Below are 19,848 nucleotides of genomic sequence, written 5' to 3' on the forward strand. Positions count from 1 at the left end.
CGCGCGAAGTGTTTAGGCATGCTCCGTAGTGCTGGAGTGTGCGCTCGTGAATCTGACAACATCACGAGCACGCTAGAGGTGTTTCATCAACGTGGTGACGGTTCATTGGGTGAGGAGTGGAAGTTATTTTCTCTGGCACTTTGGGAATGACTCGCTGTCAGCAAAACTTCTACACATCTCCTCATTCCAGAATGAAAGTGGGTGTAAACTTACTGAAGTAGTCTGTTGTTGATGTGCATCTGAAATAGAAATTCAGGGGAAAACGTGCAGCGTCTTTGCGCTGTCGTGCTTTCATAGCCAGAGGCGAACAAAGGGGATTAATCAAGAGAAAAGGCTCCTGTGGGGAGATGCCACTGTGTGATGAAGAACCCATCGTCAGCCATGTTTGCATGTCATTGCCTGTAGCACTGTGAAGGTGGAGCTGACCTTACTGCTTGCTGTCGTACAGTGCGCTGCCCCCACTTCACTGGACGGCAAAGTCGTCACTTACACACACACACACACACACACACACACACACACACACTGTGCATATGAACAGAAAGGCAGCATAATGATAAAGAGAGGAAACCAGGCCCAGCCTGAAGAGCCCTGCATGCTGCTTGGTGCTTGTTATCTAATCCTCTGTAATCATGGGTCAGTTCATATTCCAGTTTCTACTGGGCTGTCGCACCTTATTAGGAGCATCGGCGTTTCTTCATTGATGCTCCTGCACATTTAGCTCTTCTCACTCTCTCTCTTTCACCACCTTTCTGTGCGCAGTGATTGTCTCCTGATTTTACTTGGTGTTCTCTGCTTTTAGTCCTTAAGTGTAATACTTCATTTTCACACTCACCATCTCATTGCGTCTTCTGAATACCGTCGCTGTAAATCTCGCACGCTCGTCAACGCTACCTGAAACCGGCAGAGACACCTTCACAGGTTCATGCGGGAGGTGAAGATGGGTGGACTGGTTTGAGAGTTCCAGCGTCAGTGTACTGCATTGTTGCCTAACACAATCTTCCTATCCGGGGAGAGAAGTGGGCGTTGTGGGAGGTGGTTGTTCTAACCAGCATCAGGGGGCAGTTGCAGTGTTAGCGGTTTTGGCGCCACGGTAAGTGGAGTGTAGTTATTAATAGATTTGGGCCCATCCATCTTCCTGTCTAGGAAAAATGCTGGAAGGACCAAGGCGGTGTGGGTTTGTGTTCAGCACTTTCACGGCCGCCCACTCTCCTCCTAGTCATCAAGCTGCTTTTGTTTGTTTGCCCACTATTATTATTATTTTTTTAGTTTGAAGGGTTCTTTCGATGTATTTCAGCTCCAATATGTGTAAACTGCCGCTGCTGCTGCTGCTGCTGCTGCTGCTGCTCGTGTGTGGACATCAGGGATGGAGACCCTGCAGCCTGCACCGTAGGTTTCAACGGCAGCTAAACGATGAAGAACGAATGTTTTAAATAGAGCTTCGTGCTGTATAAAATACCACACTCGCTGCATTTAATCAGAATCAGGGGAGAATAAAATCATAACAATAATGTGCAAGTAGTCATAAAAACCGAATTGGATTCTGTGTAGTTGCAACTTCTACAATAAATACTAACAGTAAAATTTTGTATTATATAGAACTTTTTTGAGGCTCAATTTTGTTTTTTCTGTTTTACTCATTTTTTTTTACTCATCATAGGATAATTTTTACTCATAATCGCAATACCCACCTTCTGAGGGATGGCCAACGCATTTTTATTTGTTTCTTAATTTTTTCTGCAGGGCCCTGGCCCCACTTTAGCTGCCTGTCCAGAATGTATATTGTGCTACTTTTTTAAGATTTAAGATTTTTAATTTATCATATGATGATGTAACAATTTTAAAAATTGCAACCTCGTATTCGTCACAATACAGTAACGTAGCTATTTGAATCACGTGAAGCGACAAAACACACAGGTAAACAGTGAGACAGCCATTCAAATATTCACTGCCTGCTGCTGAGCTGTTCCAGCAGGCCAGTCAGAAGTTGGTGCTTCACTGAAGGCCACCTTGACATTAGTGCTTGAAGGTGAGTGGGTTTACTCATTCACCCTCTGCAACCGCATTTTCCATGAGACCCGGGGGATTCGCACCAGTCAACCTCCAGTAATAACCCTCTCTAACCTTTACAGATGTGTGGCTTCTCCTAACACCCTGCAGCCTACCGCATACAGCAAGCTCCTCTATCCTGAGACCTTTGTTTAGGTCTTTAGAGTACGTTTGAACATTGTGTCTGGGATTTTCAGTTTGGTGAGAACATAAACGAATAGTTATGTCCTCGGCTGCTAATAATGGAAGTAATGTAGTGATGTCTGACTTGGAGCTACACGAATGTTTCGTTCCTTTAAACATTCGACAGAGGTTAGGATTCAGCAAACGCACTGTAAACAGTAGGATGGGATGTAACTTATGTGAAACATTGCAGGATAGTATTGACACAGATGTTGATTTGTAAAGTGAAGTGCATCTGTGACTGGGTATCGTTCAAATGGTTTAATTCAAAACCGCTACCTATACTTTTATTTTCTATTTTCTGCTTGTTTTGATATCAATTTTATAAAATCAATTTTAGGGCAGCACAGGGATGGCGTGGTTAGCACTGTCACCTCACAGCTACAAGGTCCCAGGTTGCAGTCCAAAGTTAACTGCTGACTCTAAACTGCCCGTCGGTGAGAGTGGGAATGTGTGTCTCTCTGTGTTGGCCCTGAGATGCACTGGAGACATGTCCACCCCTCGTCTGATGCCAACCCTGAACAGGATAATCAGTTACAGATAATGGATGGATGCAAAACCAATTCACTGAATTCACCAATTTATTAGTATCTGTAGTGCAATTACTAAATACAGAACATATGGACAAAAACTGTGCCGATGGACGTTCCCCAACAGCTGACCGTCGCCTAGATGTGTCACGGCCCTTAAGTGGCATTGTGTTTAAAAAAAAAAAATAAAAATGCTGGTGCCCTTTTGGTGCTTGCTGCAAAAAGGGATGTAACTTCCAAAAATGGCTGCTGTCCTGGGGGCTCAACAAACGCTTCTTTGGTTTGTACGCGAGGGTACAAACAAGCAACCTGTATGGGCCTTTAAGTTGGTTTGGAAAATGGAGAATTAACTGTCGCAGGTGGCAACAAGACTGCAGAAGGTTTTGTTTTGTTTGTTGTCGAGCTTTAAAAGTGCTTGGAGGCAGATTTTCTTTCTATTCTTGAATAGATCCAGGTTATTTTTTTGTGCTGAGCTAAGCCACACGGGCAAAGGCTACAGCTTTAGTTTAGGACATGAGCTTTTACTTTTTTTTGACTGTCGGATTTTCCCCAGATGTTAAACTAGGCATTTATACCTTTAAACCCTTGATGGAGAGAGTTCTTCTGGAGCTAAGTGAGTCTGGATGCAATGAACATCCACTACATCCAGCACACAAAGACATTGATGACTTTTTATTCGGGTTAAAGGACAAATACCATAAAGTTCAGCCCCAATATGGTCCCTCTTGCTCATTCATAGTCCAGGCCGAGATCAGATCCACCATCTGAGGATAATAGAAATGAGTCAACAAAGCAATAAACCAATGAGTTATGATCTGCTCAGCATCTATTACATGCGCCTTGTTTTTAGAGCGACTAAAATGCAGTGCACAAGCCAACACACACACACATTCAGATGAATACAGTGTGTGAGTTTAGCTAGTGCGGACATTCCTTTGATATGCACTGTAAAGACAAATGGACCAAAATCCGTGAATGTGTGTGTCCTCGCTTCATGTTGTGCCAAAACTAGCCCAGCCCAGAGGGGACGCAGTCAGATGCTGCTGGTGACACATGCGGTATATTAATGAGTCTTATTAAAGCAACAGAGCAGCAGCAAATGCAGTTTCTCCGCTCGGGCCCTGACGACTTGACAGACCCACCTGGGCCACGACGTACAAGGTCACCTCTCAGACCGCTTGTCTTCGCTTCGGCTATTTTTACAACCGAATACAAATTCACCAAATAGCAGCCATATTGTGAATGTAATTTTAGTCGAAACTGTGTTGTTACTCTCTCCTTCCTCCTCATTTTCCCGTCATTTCTTCTGCCAGCGTGTATTGAGCTGGTTGCTATAGCTGTCAGTGCTTCCCACTGCTGGGGAGATTGAGTGGAGCTGGACAGGGAAACACAGGAGGGAGATTCATGAAGAATCAGGGAAAGTAATCAATGGCAGGACGGCCAACGAGACCCGTAACACCGGGACTGTCAGACCCATGGCAGCTGACGTTCTCATCGGATCCTATTCTGCCCTCGCCGAGCTTGAGATAATGTAAACGTTAGTCAATGCACAATTTGTAGTGATGTACTTGGGTGCAGCTTTGACTAGAGTTGAGCGTGAAATGCTGTACTACAATCCTAAAACCATGCTGACACTTCACAATGATGTGTTCCTTTGGGAAATTGGGACTACACTTTTACATTTATCAATACTGTTTAAAATATGTAGGCTTTCTTTTAGCTTGTACTTTTGTAATGTAACACATTTTTAGCATTTACAGTATGTAGTTAGTACTTGGTTTACGAAGAGGGAGCTGTCAGGAAGTGGTTGGGTGTATAAAGTATAGGACTGTCAAGCCAAAGACCCGAGATTGTGTCCTGAGTCCCGTGTCTGGCTTGGGTCAGGCAAAAAAAACCCCACTGATGTTTGGGTTAGAGGAAGATCTTTTTCATTTTCCTTTATTACAGTATCAGCATCAGTATCTACGTATTTGCAAATCACAATTTACGTTCCGTGTCAACATATTGTCATTATATTCGAAGGAAACGTAATACGGGGGCCTGAGGGCTCAATTCGTAGATCATCGGGTTGGCATGCAGAAGGCCCCGGGTTCTAATCCCACCACACCAGGTGTGGCCCCTCCCAGGGCCAGCTTGGTGCCGATCCTGAGCCCAGATAAAATTGGGAGGGTTGGGGCAGGAAGGGCATACGGCGTAAAAGTTCAAGGTTCAAGGTTCCGCTGTGGTGACCCCAGAAGGGACAAGCCAAAAGCCGCTGATCTTTGTTCGCAGGAAACGTCGTGTGGCTGACATTAGGTTTCTGGAGAAAACGTCGACCCGTTTGCACTTTAGTTGTATAGGAATGTAATTTGTGAGACAGTGGACAGTGTTGAGATATTAGTACATGAATACTATGAGTATAAACAGGAAAAATGGTATTGTACATATTTTCTAGCAGCAGTTTAAGTTTATGTAGCCATCAAATGTATTAGTCTCTTTGTGAATAATTTGGCTCCTGTACCTGGATGGCAGTGTCATATTTGGTCTAATTAAAACCTTTTTTTTCTGTTCTCAACATTTTGTTTGACTTCTTCGGTTATAGGTTAATCATGATTCCTGGCATGAGAGGTGTGAATGTGAAGTCCTCTCAGATTATTGCAACATATTTATGCTGCACTGCAAAAACTGTGTGTTTGTGTGTGTGTGTGTGTGTGTGTGACCTCAGTGGGCAGAAATCATTTACACAAAGCAGGAGAAGAAAAAGAGACAGAACAGTGCATTGGAGTGTTTAATTAAAATGTTTTAATTCAGCATTTAATTTAATTGGTTTATCAGTTGAGGCCAATGATCATCAGATTTCCAGGTCCACTAAAGGATGAGACTGTTGACTTTAGTTACGAGATTTTGCTCCATTCAGTCAACAGTTGTGAAATGCGTTTTAATTGTTCTTACTCAGCATCTGTTTCTTGACTAAAACACCAAACGATGGATTTGTGTCCTTTCATATTAACGACAATGCTCAGTTTCAACGTGTAGCGGTTTTGCTCAACATTTGTTCAGAAAGTGACTTGAAAGCAAACTCATGAACTCAAGGTACCAAAGAAGTAGAGATGGCGGATTTTGAAGTACCTACTGTAACTCATGGAATATGCATGTTGTCAGGAAGGATGTCGGTGCCTGGGATTTGTTTTTAACATTAAACAAGAAAAGGGACGGACGTGAGAAGTCTTTCAAAGTGAAATCGGCTTTTGGCAAATTCCACCTCACTTGACAAATACAACAAAACCGATACCAGACAGGCAGGATCCTATAGAAAGAAACGTCTCCAGCACGTTCCACATTTCAACATTCCAATAGGCTGAGACACACACTCTCTCTCAGAGCGTCATGCTAAACAAAGTGTGGGAAAGAAGGAGCACCAACTAGGCATAAAATACATGCTGAGTTTCCCCTGATGCTGTCAGATTGCAGGTAATTAATTTTACATCTGAGAGGTTCCCTATTACTGATGCTCGTGCACCATTGATCACAACGCATCAGCAAGGAAGAGGCAAACCCCTGCAGCACTGTCAGGAGAAACACAGCAAAAAAGAATATATGACTGACCCTGGAGCCAAGATATAAATCTCTGAGGTAGCTGACAAATGTCTGCTCAAAGGTACAGGAGCTTTAAATGTGTCTACACCTACAAAGAAATAAGACAAAGTGAATTATTTGTCATCAGTATTAGTGCCAGACAAGCAAATAATGTATTCAGATTGATATAATGAATGTATGTGTGGTACAGCTTCTCATTTCATGATCTGATACTGTACTAGCTCGTACTGCAGCTGGCAAGTAAAGTAACACTTAGGATGTAGATACTGAAACTGTCCACACTCATATCCAGGCCTCTGATATGTAGAGTTAAAAAGAATGTGGTGACATGGATTGATGAGATTCCAGTGACTTTGGCCTTTGACAACCAACATCTAATCATTTCATCCTTGAGTCCGAATAGATGTTTGAAGAGAAGGGAGACACGAAGAGAAGACAGTGGATGTTTATGGCGGATTTTAAGAAATTCCTTCCAAACAATTCACGTTCGAGACAGATGGGATGTCACCATGACCTTCACCTTTGACCTAGGGCCACCAAAGCCTAAGAAATTTCCACTTGAGTCAAAGTGGATGCTCGGTTCCAATTTGAAGAAATTCCCTTCAGATGTCCCTGTGACATTGTATTCACAAGCATGAAAAGAACATGGGGCCACACCATGACCGTAACCTTTGACCTCTGGCCAACAAGTTGCATTCTTGTGATATTGTGCTCACAAGAATGGGCAGACAGGGGGTCACGGATAGCTTCATCTTTGACCAAAATCTAATCAGTTTATCCTTGAGCCCAGTTGAAGGTTTGTGTAGAACTCGAAGAAGGTCCCTCAAGGCCTCGCCGAGATTTTGAAACGGGACAGACGTTCAGACAGAACCCGAAAACATTATGCCTCCGGCCACTGCTGTGACTGCTGCAGGAAAAAAAAAGCTTCCCTTTCACTAAGTAACCTGAAATCACAACTTGTAGTACTTATTTAAAGTACTTCTCATAGCAGCCCAGTGAGGCGCAACTACTGTAAAAGAAAGTTGTGATTTGGATTATATTTAAGCTGCAGCTAGAGGCTGAAGTTACTGTGAGCAGCTTCTCGTGTGCACAACACAGTGAACAAGGGCAACTGGTTGTTCCTCACAAGTCCTGTGGGAGCTCCGGGGAAAGACTCATTTGTATGTTACAAGGGGACAGGAAGGTCAGTGTGTGTGTGTGTGTGTGTGTGTGTGTGTGTGGTGTAAATTCACATGTGTGCAGCCAACTAGAGCCAGCCTCTATCCGTATACTCTGAATATGCAGATCTATGCTGGGGCTCGTTTAAGACGCTACGAAATGTAATTTGACAGGATCCTGTGTTCTGTAGCAGTTGCCGTCATAAAGAGCATTCATACATTCTTCTAATTATGCAATGTTTATACAGTATAACATGCACAAAGCACGTGTGAGGCTACGCTGTGAGAAATGTCTGTGAAACTAACAGGAAATTGCTGTAAGTCATGACGTCCAAAAAATGTAAACGGAAAAACACTAATGCAACGTTTCATTTACAGACAACTGTACCGAAACACACAAAATACAATACAGATGGATTTTGTCCTTTTTTTTTTTTTTTTTTTTTTTTAACAGAAACAAACTGCATAAAATTTTACAAAATCATATCCGCAGCACGGCAGTGGAGTGGTTGGCGCTGCCACGTCACAGCTTGAAGGTTGTCCCACAGTGGACCAGTGTTCGATGCCGTGCGTTGTAATGATGATCTTTACACAGCGTAACACACAGGAAGGAAGTGTGTGACTTGACAAGCTGCATGGCAGCCAGCGCCATCGGTGTGTGTGTGTGTGTGTAAGAAACATTGTACAGGGCTTTGGAAAGAAGCACTAAACTGAACTTGCCCTGAAGTTTCAGCGACTAAACCTAACGGATGTTGTTTCCAAACGCAACCTTCCCCCGAAGTTGTTTTCTCTAACCATAACCCAGGTTTGTGTGTATGTTAGGTCACGGCCCAGGAGTAAGATGAGCGACCACTGCATGTATATGTTACTGAAAGAACTAGTCGTTTTTACCGCACGGTCATGTTAATACAGCAGAAACGGGCCGTTGGCTTCACTGGTTTCAAATATCCATTTTCTGTAGAATTTCAGCCGTTTTAAACTGTAAAATTATTTTTTTGCCGAATTATTCTGGCAACCACAGCTGCCAGTTTTTCTCCAATGTGCTTGCATGTTGTTACATACCTCAGTTAGCATTTATGTTCATCTGACATTTGTTAAATGCATGTGGTAATGCCATAGTTAACATGAACACTATTAGTAAATATTTAACTATTAGCAAATGCTTATTACAGAATTTTATTGGGGAAACACTTTACACTTTTTTTTTGTTGTCCCTTCAACTTATCCCGTGAGTTCAGGGTCGGCACAGTGGATCATCGTCCGCGTGTTGGTTTGTTTTTTATGCCGGATGCCCTTCTTGACGCAACCCTCCTCAAACAAACAAAACAAAAAGTGTATATACAACAGAACAACATAAACAAATATTATATCAAATCAGTGCGGTTGCCCATAATTCCCTTCTCTGCGTAGCTCTTTATCTACATTTACGTTTATCGACGGAGAAGCATAAATCGGGCTTTAGTGGGAGCATTGGTGGCTCAGCAGTCATTGGTTCTACACGTGAGACTCTTCGCGGTTGTTTTCTCTTTTTAGTAATTTCACACTAATCTTCTTTGTTATTTTATGTCTCCAGGGGCCTTCCAACCCCCGGGGCCCCTGCGTGTGTGCCCGGTAGGCCCATTCAGTAATCTGTTCATGAACAGGCTGCTGGGAACGAAGGAGCATGAAGTGTAAGTTTATGGTTGATCCACATCCGTCTGCTTACTGTAAATCTGCACCAGTGCCATCAGGCTGAAGAACACACCTGGTGGGTAGGCTGGGATTTGATCCACCCATCAAGGTACCGGGCCGCGAACAAATTATGCAGTCAAGATTCCCAGAGTTGGGGAATTTGCAGGGGTCAGCACAACAGCAGTGCGGATACACATAGATCTGTCCTCAGGGAAGAGAAGACAAAATCTATTTGACAAACATTAGACTTCTTCAGTATGTGGGCATGCAGCCAGCCCTGTGGCAGAGGAATTACGAAGCCGTCAGGTGGCCGGGAGGCCAGGCCAGGCCCTCCCTGGCCACGGGTCCAGACAACTTCCTGTGCTCTTTAATTAAATCAGGCCAAATTGGCTCAACCAGGGGGGAAACCTTAAGAGAAGGCCTTATTCCAAAGGGAGACATTTGACTTTTTCTTCGCCTCTTTAAGAAAATACTGTATCGGTGCAGGAGTGGAATCCACACTAAGTGGTTTCACAAATCTGTGTTGCTTCTGCTAACAGAGAGGTACAGTGGAAGGTTTAGGTTATAAACGCAAAAGTTTAGAATTATTATTATTATTTATTTACCATAACATTTTCCAGAGTTGACTGTGACTCTACATGTATCTTCTTCACTTCTTGCTTTCCAAAATGAGCCAGTAGTTATTTGCACATTGGACAATTTGGACCCTTGGCCTAAAGCTGGTGGGTGACACGGTACAGGGGCACTTGGTCCCCACCCCGCCCCACGTCCTCCTGCACACTACAGATTTAGATGAACCATCTGGTGTCGGTTTCTAACTGTGGACTCCTTGCACATTTGGAACAGCTGAATCGGGGACATATGCTTCTGTCTCTGCATCTGGTAGCCACAGACCAATCACTAGGCGGCGAGGCGACACTCCACTGCTCACGTGTGCATGTGCAGTGACGGTGGGTGGGAGCAGTGGTAGCAACTTGAATCTTTAAATTGTTTTACGGTGCATCTTTTTTTCAGGTGTTATCCTTCTTCGTGAGGCTAAAAGAGGCTCAGGTACTTCCTGTTCTTCCTGATCATACTGGACAATTAGCTTTTTAGAAAGCCTTTTATGTGCTTACCAGCACTACAAAAAATCCCATTTAAAGTTAAGAACATGCTTAAACTTTCATATTAATTTTGTTCTCAGCAGCTTATAACATTATATTATGAAGAAAATATTATTTTGGTGTCTTATACTGTTACATATTCAAAAATATGTCTTCACTTTGTCACTTGTGTTCTAATTTGGTGATATATCATATTATATAATATTTAAACTATTTGGGACTTTTAACATCAGCAAAATAAAGCGGACTGTTCTTCTGTGCCCTGGCATCCGGGCTGGTAAGATACCCGACATCCGCAGGGTCTCGTCAAGACTCTGGTGGAGCAGAGTCCGCACCATCTGGAGCTTGCACACTTGCGCCACACCACCCAAAGCCAAGGAGATGATTGCTGTCAGCATGATTACGCCTTTATTAGATTAGCCGTGCGTTGTTTACAAGCTTGCGGCTTTGCCCACGCCAACCTTGAACAAGTACTTCCTTCGGAGAAAGCCACAGAGGGGCGGAGGGATCAACGAGGCAGCTGTCGCAGCATTTCCCGCATTACGCCACATGTGTTATACGCATTCATGATGATACTTTTTATAAAATAATTTACATTATGATCTTTTGCAGTGTGTAGTTTAGAGGTGACATCCTTTGTGGTCCAACACTTTAATTAGGGACGGAAGAAGTCGGTTAGCCGTTATTGCCCTAAGATCCTTCACAATCCGTGCCAGCATGCAGTAAATACATGTGTGGAGCACTTTACGTTACGGCTCGCAAATAAGGGAGTAATAGTGGAGTAATATTTTGGAAATGACAAGGTAGCATAATGCTATTACTCAGGCAATGACGATGTAGTGAGCAATATCTGTGACATTTTATTAATAAGGTAATACTTCTGCAATAACAATGTAACAGAGTTAGGTTAATAATAAATTAGTAAAAAGTATTAACTAGGTAATAGCTTCATATAAGCAATGGATTTCAACAGATGCCAGCAGGCTGAAAACAGCAACTGTAATTAATTTTGTTGTAATATTTGTGGTGAACTTAAGCCACCGTTGCAGTATCTAGGACATAAAGTGTTTCCAAATAATTACTGGAGCTCATGGTTTGGTTTACACATCATACGTCTTCAGATCCGAATTGGTTTTATTAGAAGTGTGAACAAAATTACAATCCGCTCCACCAAGATAGTTTGATCCAGATCTTGACAATGCGACCTCTGTCAGAACAGCTGGGGTGAAATTTGTGGGGTTTTTTTTCTTTATCACTTGGTTTCTGAACTAGAAGGGACTCGTTGTGACTGAGCCGTCTTTAATGAAGACGTAAATTCGATCGTCACATAAATGACACAGTTGTTACTTTAAGCATATGGCTCACGTTTTCGTTGCATTTTCACGTGCGTGTCAGTTTTGGGCCACAATTCATAGAGCTGGTAAAACCTGAACCTAAAAAACACTGAAACTGACGGGGGGGGGAGAAATGCAATTGAGCTTTAAGGCCTGTAATATGAATAACAAACTAAGGAGTCAATGATTGATACTTAATTTCCCGTTAAGATGCAGCTCTTGTAAAATGACTTCACCAATCTTCATCCAGCAGTTTGAACGTGAGGAATAGAGTTGGTTGAATCGTCCAGATTCTCCCGTGACGAGTGCAGCACAATCAGATTTGCGGCCACAGTGAAACCGAAGCAGTTTTGCCACAGCGGTGGCTTATGTTAGTGCCACACCAAGGATTGAAGACATGATCGGGGGGAGGGAAATGCTCTGCTCTATGCCAGTGCATGGGGAGCACGGCAGAGCCAACTTTCCACTCCAGCTGGAGACGTGGTGAGAGGCGTCGTTCCTCTCCGTCGCCAAGACCAGTAGTACAAACAGCTTTCAGGGCCTAAATGCTGGAGAAAAGGCTTTTGTGTTTCTAAATGCAGTTGATAAAAAACTAAAACATTTCAGGTGCAGACGAGATGGACTTGGTATCCACTTACTGATTATAGTATGTGAGCCCTTTGCTGCCGTTTCAAAAAGGAGTCCATCCTTATTCCAGTCACACCTGCAGCTAACGGTCAAGTCACTAGTTCACAGAGCGTCACTGTCCCCGTCTCTGTCCACACTTAGCCCTTCACGCTGGCAGACATCAACTCTCTTCAGTGTAAACTGCCCCCCTCTGTTGGCCATGTCAGGGAGTTCACATATCTACCTCAAACTGCTACTCAGCAAGCCCATGTGTGTTGTGCAGCCATGGTGTGGTCAGTTAGTTTCTGTAGAATGATTAGGACGCATAGTTCTAGTTTTCTTCGGTGTCCATGTTAGACCTAAAAACCCACCTGATTCTTTGTGTTCTTTCTCTTTAGGTCCAACTGGCTGAAGCCGTGCTGTGGTCACCGAGTGGCCCTGTGGCAGGTCTGTCTGCTCAGCGCCGGCTTCAACTGTGTCCTGGTGGCCTGTGTCGTCCTTGTGGTGCTCTTTCTGTCTTTGGAGCTGCTCATAGACACCAAACTCCTACAATGTAAATAGTGTGCATGGCTGCTTATTGATCTTTATTCTCTCTCTCTCTCGGCGAGGGGTTTGCTGAGTGTGCACATCCACACTGGCAAATACTCGCTCACACTGAAACACCTGGGGGGCACCACTCAGCACCTGCACCACTGGAGCAGCGGGAGGTTCTTCGCTGTAGTGTCCTTGAGTATTAAACTGAATCGTTACTAACTCCACCCATGCTGTTTTAGCACTGCAACATTAAAAATACAATCAGAATCAGAAATATTTTATTAATCCAAAGGGGAAATTGCTTTGCATGATGCAAGTCTGAAAACATAAGAAAAACTTAAGACAAGAAAGTAGGAAAAAAATAGGAAAATACCAGCAGGAAACAGGCCGCAAACCCCTCTGTGCATGCGCACAAATACGCAACATTAATATATATTTTTTTTATTTACCACACGTCAACTGTCCACTTGTTCTTAAACCCAGGGAATCAATTAGAACCTTAGAAGTGTTGGCTGACATGATGAAATACATGGAACCTGAAACTGTCTCAGCTGTGATGTTTGTGTTTTCAATTTGTGGAGTTTGCTTCCTGCTTTTACACACAGTACATTTTATTACTACAAGTACTCTAAATACTTTACTTTTAGAGGGAAGTTTTACATAAAAAAAAAAAAACCTACAAACTGTAAATGTGACAACTTTTTAAAACATAATACGTATTTACAATCATAAACACTTAAACCAGTGGTTTAAGCTTGACGTAAAATAATCTAATATTTAATAAAAAAATAAAGAGATTTTATTTTTTATACATTAACCTTTCTCCCCCAGTCTGATGGTCGGTTTGAACTTTCGCTGACTGTCTTGACTATGTCTACATGAGGCCGACAAAGGAGCCATTAAGGCTGAACAATACACACAGGTTTAGCAGCCACATATGCTCCCGTCCAGGCGACGTGTTTTTCCAGGAAAGGCGTTGCTTATTCCTGCCACCTCACAGCCGGAAGGTCCCATTTTGAATCCCCGGCCAGTTGCAGGCTTTGTGTGTGTGGAGTTGCCATGTTCTGCCCGTGCACGTGTGGGTTTCCTCCCACAGTCCACACACATGCATGTTAGGTTAATTGGTGACTCTCAATTGCCTGTATGTGAATGTGTTGGCACTGGAGACCCGTCCAGGGTGGACCCAGCCTCTCACCCAATGACAGCTGGGATAGACTCCAGCCCCTCGTGACCCTGAACCGAATAAGTGGCTACAGACAGAGGGGGTGGGTGGATGGATGGCCAAAACACATTGGGCGTGGTTTGCGAGTAACTGTCTGGCTGCTAAGTTGTTTGAAGAAATGTGTTTCTGGCATCGAATTTAAGTTGAGCAATACTTAAAAACAGTAAAAATGTTCAACAAAATACCGGTTTAAAGGATTTGTAAATGATGACATTGTCCATGTATTTACATTTTACAAACTGGTCCAAACTGTACAAAGATTCTCGTGTGTGCATCTGTCCCACGCATGTGTTCTGGAAATCATTAACAATTATTTTCCAGAAAGTTCTTGTAGGCACTGTATGTCTTGCCTCAGAAAAAGGCCTCGTTAAACAATGTTGTCTATGTACTTATTCCCAACTACGTCCATCGCTGTGTGTGGTGCTGCCAGTCACAGAGGAGCCAGATGGTAAAAGGCTGAGAGAGAGAGAGATGGAGAGCAGTGATAATGAACCAAGTGTATTCGGTCAATGGCGGCAGGGACACGTGCCCGTCGATTACTGGCCAGCATCCAGCTCTGATGACACCTGAGTCTTGCTGCAAGGACTCTCTGCTCACTTCAGATCTGTTGTCATCCAGAGCTTTGTCCACTGCCGGTCCCGCAAGACGTATCGAAGAGTGGGCAGTAGGGCCCAAGTGAGTCAGTGAGTGCGCACAGATTAGTGGGACATGGGTGGAAGGAACTGTGACTTATGGAACCACGTAAAAATGCTCACAGAGCGTAAACGTTAGCGGGAGTAAGAGGTTCTTCTGCTGTTGCCTGTGTGTAAATGTTTGTCTTGTTTCTTCTCTCAACAGTTTCCAATGCTTTCCAGTTTGCCAGCGTCATCCACTGGATCAGCCTTATCATCTTGTCGCTCTTCTTTTCAGAGGTAAAGACGCGGGCAATGGATTGGGGTTCGTAAAGCTTTATTTCTAGCACCAGCAGGAAAATCATTCTTTGTAAGGTTCTCGTTAAGATTGAATTTGCGAACTCCCCTCAAAAGTATTGGAACAGTGCGGCCAGTTCCTTTATTTGTGCTGTAGACTGAAAGCATTTGGGTTTGACATCAAAAGATGAATATTGGGACAAGAGATCAACATTTCAGCTTTTCCTTCCAGGTATTTACATTGTCTCATCAGTCCATAAAACTTTTTTGAGGCTCATTTCTGTACTTTTTGCCAAATTCCAGCCTGGCCGTCCTATTCTTCTTGCTAATGAGCGGTTTCCATCTTCTGGTGTAGCCTCTGTACTTTTGTTCGTGAAGTCTTCTGTGAACAGTAAATTGTGATACTTTCGCTTCTGGAGGTTGTTGCTGATGTCACTAACGCTTCTTTAAAGCTCTCACAATGTGTCTGTTGGTAACTGCCGTTATTTTCCTTGGTCTCCCAGTTTAATGTCTGCTACTTAGTTCTTCTTCAGGACATTCCAATGGTCTTACTGGCTTGGGCGAATGTTTTCCATCTTCTCTCAGCTTCACAATAGCTTTTCACCCACAGACAGCTCTCTAAGTAACTATAAATTCAGTCCAAACAGCCAAAACCCAAATCTAAAACTGAGTGTGGACATTCAGTGCTATTTATTGTTTGAACAATCAATGTCATAGGACACAACATCTTGGTAACAAAACCCAAATAAGAGGTGCTATGTTCTAAGCTGTGTATCCGATCCAGATACCTGGAAATAAAAGCTGAAATGTTGACCACTTGTCTCATATTCATAAAAAAATCTCGCTGTTCCAATACTTTTGCAGGGGAGTGTATGTTCTGTCTGCAGCACTCTACACCAGATGCTCCAGGGCTGCCATTCAACGTACATTATTGTATAACCATCGTTGATTTCGTTTCAGCTTCAAACTTGCTACCTCGGGGCAAACAGTTTGAATCTAACTCATTTGCCTTAATACAATTTGAACTATTGTTTGATAAAATAACTGTCTAATCATCCCTCTGGAAATGTGAAAAACCAAATGTAGAGGGGAACGTTTGGCCCACAGGTTGCCACTCCACTGCAAACCAATTATCGTAACAGCTTCAGCCCCATTGGCCTAAACCACACGTTAATTAGCAGCGAGGCAGCAGGAGCGATAATTAAAGCCGAGCATAATGAGCAGCGGTCTGATCCATCTGACAGCGCAGAGGAAGAGGTCAGGTAAACGTAGCTCCTCACCAGCTGGTCCATCTGCACCAATCACAGAACAGGGAATGTGTGGGCGAGGCGCATGTCATTTGACAGTATCACCGTTGTCCGACACGTTTTCCCAGATGACGGATTAGCAGAACAACTCGGACGTCACCCTCCCACATGCAAATTGGAGCGAAAATCAACGGTGCTGCTAAACAAAGGGCCGAACAACCAACGGTGTTTAGAGCGTAATGCAAAATGTGATAGACGAGCAGATTTTAGGTCAGTATCACGGAAGTGATTTGCTACAGATGTAACTTTTTCAAACACTTACACAGAACTAAATTAGCTATAAATACCTCAGCAGGCGAGAATAATGTTCCAACTTTAGGTGTTTCTGTGTGATTTCCTTTTTTTACAAACTATTTTCTACTAATAAAATACAACGGTTCTTTATTTTTGGCAACTTTCAGTGGCTTCAGAAATGCCATTCCTGCATAGTTATTAGTCTAATTATTGAGAAATGAAGGAGATTTAAAGAAGATAGCTGCACTGCACAGGCCTTTTCTCAGCTTTCAGGCTGCAGTCTGTTCACAGATCTTGACAACAGTAGTTGGACGTGATGACAACTCAAAAGGCTGCGAATTTTACAGGAGCTTTTTATGTGTATCAGCATATTTCCTCACTTATCTATTTTAACGCCTTCATTTCTCTCTCTGTCTGGTTCAGACTGTCTTCAGAATTGTAGTGCTTGGGATCTGGGACTACATAGAAAACAAAGTTGAGGTTAGTGCTTGTGATGTGTGTGTGTGTGTGTGTGTGTGTGTGTTGGCTGATGATTACAATGATGCCAGGTGGGAATCTTGTCCAAATATTTATCATGTAGCTATATTTACTTTTCCAGTATTCAAAATTAAAGGATTATATGGATTTGCCACAACATTAATATCACCTGGTGTTTTGGGTCCAGACCCCACCCCACCAAGTTAAATCCACAGGTGGTATTAATGATATGGCTTGTCAGTATCAGAGTCCATTAACCTCCTGCAGAGATTTGGATAAGAAAAATGTCACTCTCAATAAAAAGTAAATAAAGTTGGCTGCATCTCACAGTGACTAAATGTTTTATAAGCAGTTTTTGTACAGATTAAATGAGTAAGTTATAAAGCATTTACCTGGGATGCAAACTTATCGCTAAACCAAACATCAGCAGCTACAAATGGTAAATGTTCTGCACTTTTCTACCTATTGGCACTCAAAGCGCTTTACACTGCTTCTTATTCACCCATTCACAGTCTCAATCACACACACACTCTCACGCCAATGTGGGAGCTGCTATGCAGCTGGCCAACACTCACCGGGAGCAGCTAAGTTGGGGTTCAGTGTCTTGCTCAAGGACACTTCGACATGTGACCAGAGGAGGTGGGGATTGAACCAACAACTGTGAGATTGGTGGACAACTGCTCTACCTTCCTGCGCCACAGTTGCCCACATACAAATGTCCTTTTAGCATCACAAGTGGTCAAGGAGTGCATTTAAAATTATATCAGTGCAAAAGTTTGCATTTACCTTCTTATATGAATGAAGAAATAACTTTAATTATTGTTGAAGGAACATTTGGACTAGCTACATGTGCATTAAATATTATTGATTATTATATTAACTTTTGCGCCCAAATGCAACGAGCTGCTGTCACACAGTTTTATTGTGCAGATCTAATGCAAATTAGTAAATAACACATTTCATCTATTAAAGCAGCTCAGATATTAATGCATGCTACAGTCTAATCGCACGTCTTATTGCATAATGTCATATCATTACACAAACAAACTTTAATGGTGATGGATCAGAAACCAGTGAAATGGTCAAATTCTTCAAAAACTTAGTTTGTTAAGTTTTGATAACTTTATAAAAACAATATTCAAGTGTATTAGGTGTGGTACTGATGAAAAGACAGGAGGCAGAGCTGGAGGTAGCAGAGCTTAAGATGTTGAGGTTCTCTTTGGGAGTGACGAGGATGGACATGATCAGGAATGAGGACATCAGAGGGACAGCTCATGTTAGATGTGTTGGAGATAAAGTCAGAGAGGATGCTGAGGTTGGAGCTGGCAGGCAGGAGGTCTAGAGGAAGAGCAAAGAGGAGATTTATGGATGTAGTGAGGGAGGACATGAAGTTAGTTGGTGTGAGTGAAGAGGATGCAGAGGACAGAGTTAGATGGAGGCACATCGCTTAGTTGCAGCAATGTTTAGCTTTTTTTTTTTTTTTTTTAACAGGGAAAATACAAAGTCCTTGTGTTGTGTGACCCTCCCCTCAGGTGTTTGATGGTGCTGTCATCGTGCTGTCACTGGCCCCCATGGTGGCCTCCACGGTGGCCAATGGGCCCAGCAGCCCCTGGGATGCCATCAGCCTCATTATCACCTTACGCATCTGGAGGATCAAGAGGATCATCGATGGTGAGCCGCGATCTGGGTGCAACACGGGGAAATACCCCATCGTTCTTAGCTTAGAAGGATCACCCACATACATGGAAAGCAATGGAATTAAAAGAGCTAAATTAACCCATTCACTCCATAATTATACAAATGATTTACTATTGAACAACAGAGATATTGATCATCGCTCAGAGTGAATTGCTGCCACTGTGCTACTCTAACTAGTATTGATTGTAAGGAGCTGCTTTAAAAGATTCCGAGAGCCTATAATGAATATAGTGGTTGTTCTCCCATATGCTAATGCAGACTGGTTCGATATCTGTTCGGAGGTCACCCTCACCACAAGGCCTGCGACTGCATACGGGATCAGCTGCACACAGTCCAGTGGGAAAGTGGACAAGTAAAAGGATGTTTTCTGTAATAGTTCAGCCTAAAGTAAAAGTCTGACATTTTAGGGCATCTAAGTGGAGCAGAGGCCCTTTTCACAAAATCTGCCATGTGTTTACCGCAGCCCAGAGGACAAAAACCAAACACTGGAAATGGGAATTTCAATGAGCTAGAATTTGGTGAAGTCGTAGCTGACTCTGTCAGACACTGGAGTCTCTCTCACAGTCGCAGAGACGAGGTGCGGGGACGTTGCAATGGTTTGCAATCCGCCATCTTACTGCCACAGTAGATGCCACTAAATCTCACACGCTGCACCTTTAAGGCCACAGGCAACAGCAGGTTAGCTCGATTTAGGACAAACCCTGGACAGGGTGAAGCCGCAAGCCTGGCTCTGTCTGAAAGGCAACTAGATCCACCTGCCAGCACCACGAAAGCTTTGGCTGCACACCTCCACCTCAACCATTGGGTTTGGTATTTGAGACTGATGGAGTGTTGTTATTCAGGTTGCAACACATCTCAGAGGGGGAGAAAAAAATCATGTTCAAACCAATGGTCTGTCTTTGCATCACACCGTCGCATGTAGAACTTCTGCCTCCTTTAGTTTTATTGCGCCACCTTTTGAGCAGTACGGACGGTAGAAAAACCGACAATACATGTGCAACGTGGACTTGAAGCAAATACTTTGATGAGCTTGTAGAGATACTAACGGATACACCACCATTCTGTACAATCTGTTTGCACTAGCTTAAACACAGCCACCGTAGCTGAAATGGCACATATGAAGCTCTGTGTTCATAAAACGCAACGAGGCAGAAGTGTGGGAGCTGGGATGTCATGTACGTGATGCAGGTCTGTGAAAACTTCCACTGTGGTTGAGAACAGAAGGTGGAGCAGGGCCACGGGAAGTCGTGGGATCAGTC

At 43.3% G+C, this 19,848-nt stretch overlaps 1 protein-coding gene and 1 long non-coding RNA gene across 4 annotated transcripts in view; one reads left to right on the forward strand and one right to left on the reverse strand.

Moving 5' to 3' along the window:
- LOC137106525 (transmembrane protein 266-like) overlaps positions 1–19,848 on the forward strand; it is a 47,975-nt gene that overhangs the window by 19,474 nt on the left and 8,653 nt on the right. For all 3 annotated transcript variants that reach the window (XM_067489934.1, XM_067489944.1, XM_067489954.1), the window contains 4 exons: positions 12,608–12,762; positions 14,803–14,876; positions 16,838–16,894; positions 18,424–18,562. In XM_067489934.1, coding sequence (XP_067346035.1) covers positions 12,608–12,762; positions 14,803–14,876; positions 16,838–16,894; positions 18,424–18,562 — 425 coding nt within the window. The remainder of the gene's footprint in view (positions 1–12,607; positions 12,763–14,802; positions 14,877–16,837; positions 16,895–18,423; positions 18,563–19,848) is intronic.
- The window catches only part of LOC137106565 (uncharacterized), a 161,001-nt gene that overhangs the window by 17,305 nt on the left and 123,848 nt on the right, over positions 1–19,848 (reverse strand). The window lies entirely within an intron of this gene.

The sequence above is a fragment of the Channa argus genome, chromosome 2 (genome assembly GCF_033026475.1).
Source record: "Channa argus isolate prfri chromosome 2, Channa argus male v1.0, whole genome shotgun sequence".
Classification (NCBI taxonomy): domain Eukaryota; kingdom Metazoa; phylum Chordata; class Actinopteri; order Anabantiformes; family Channidae; genus Channa; species Channa argus.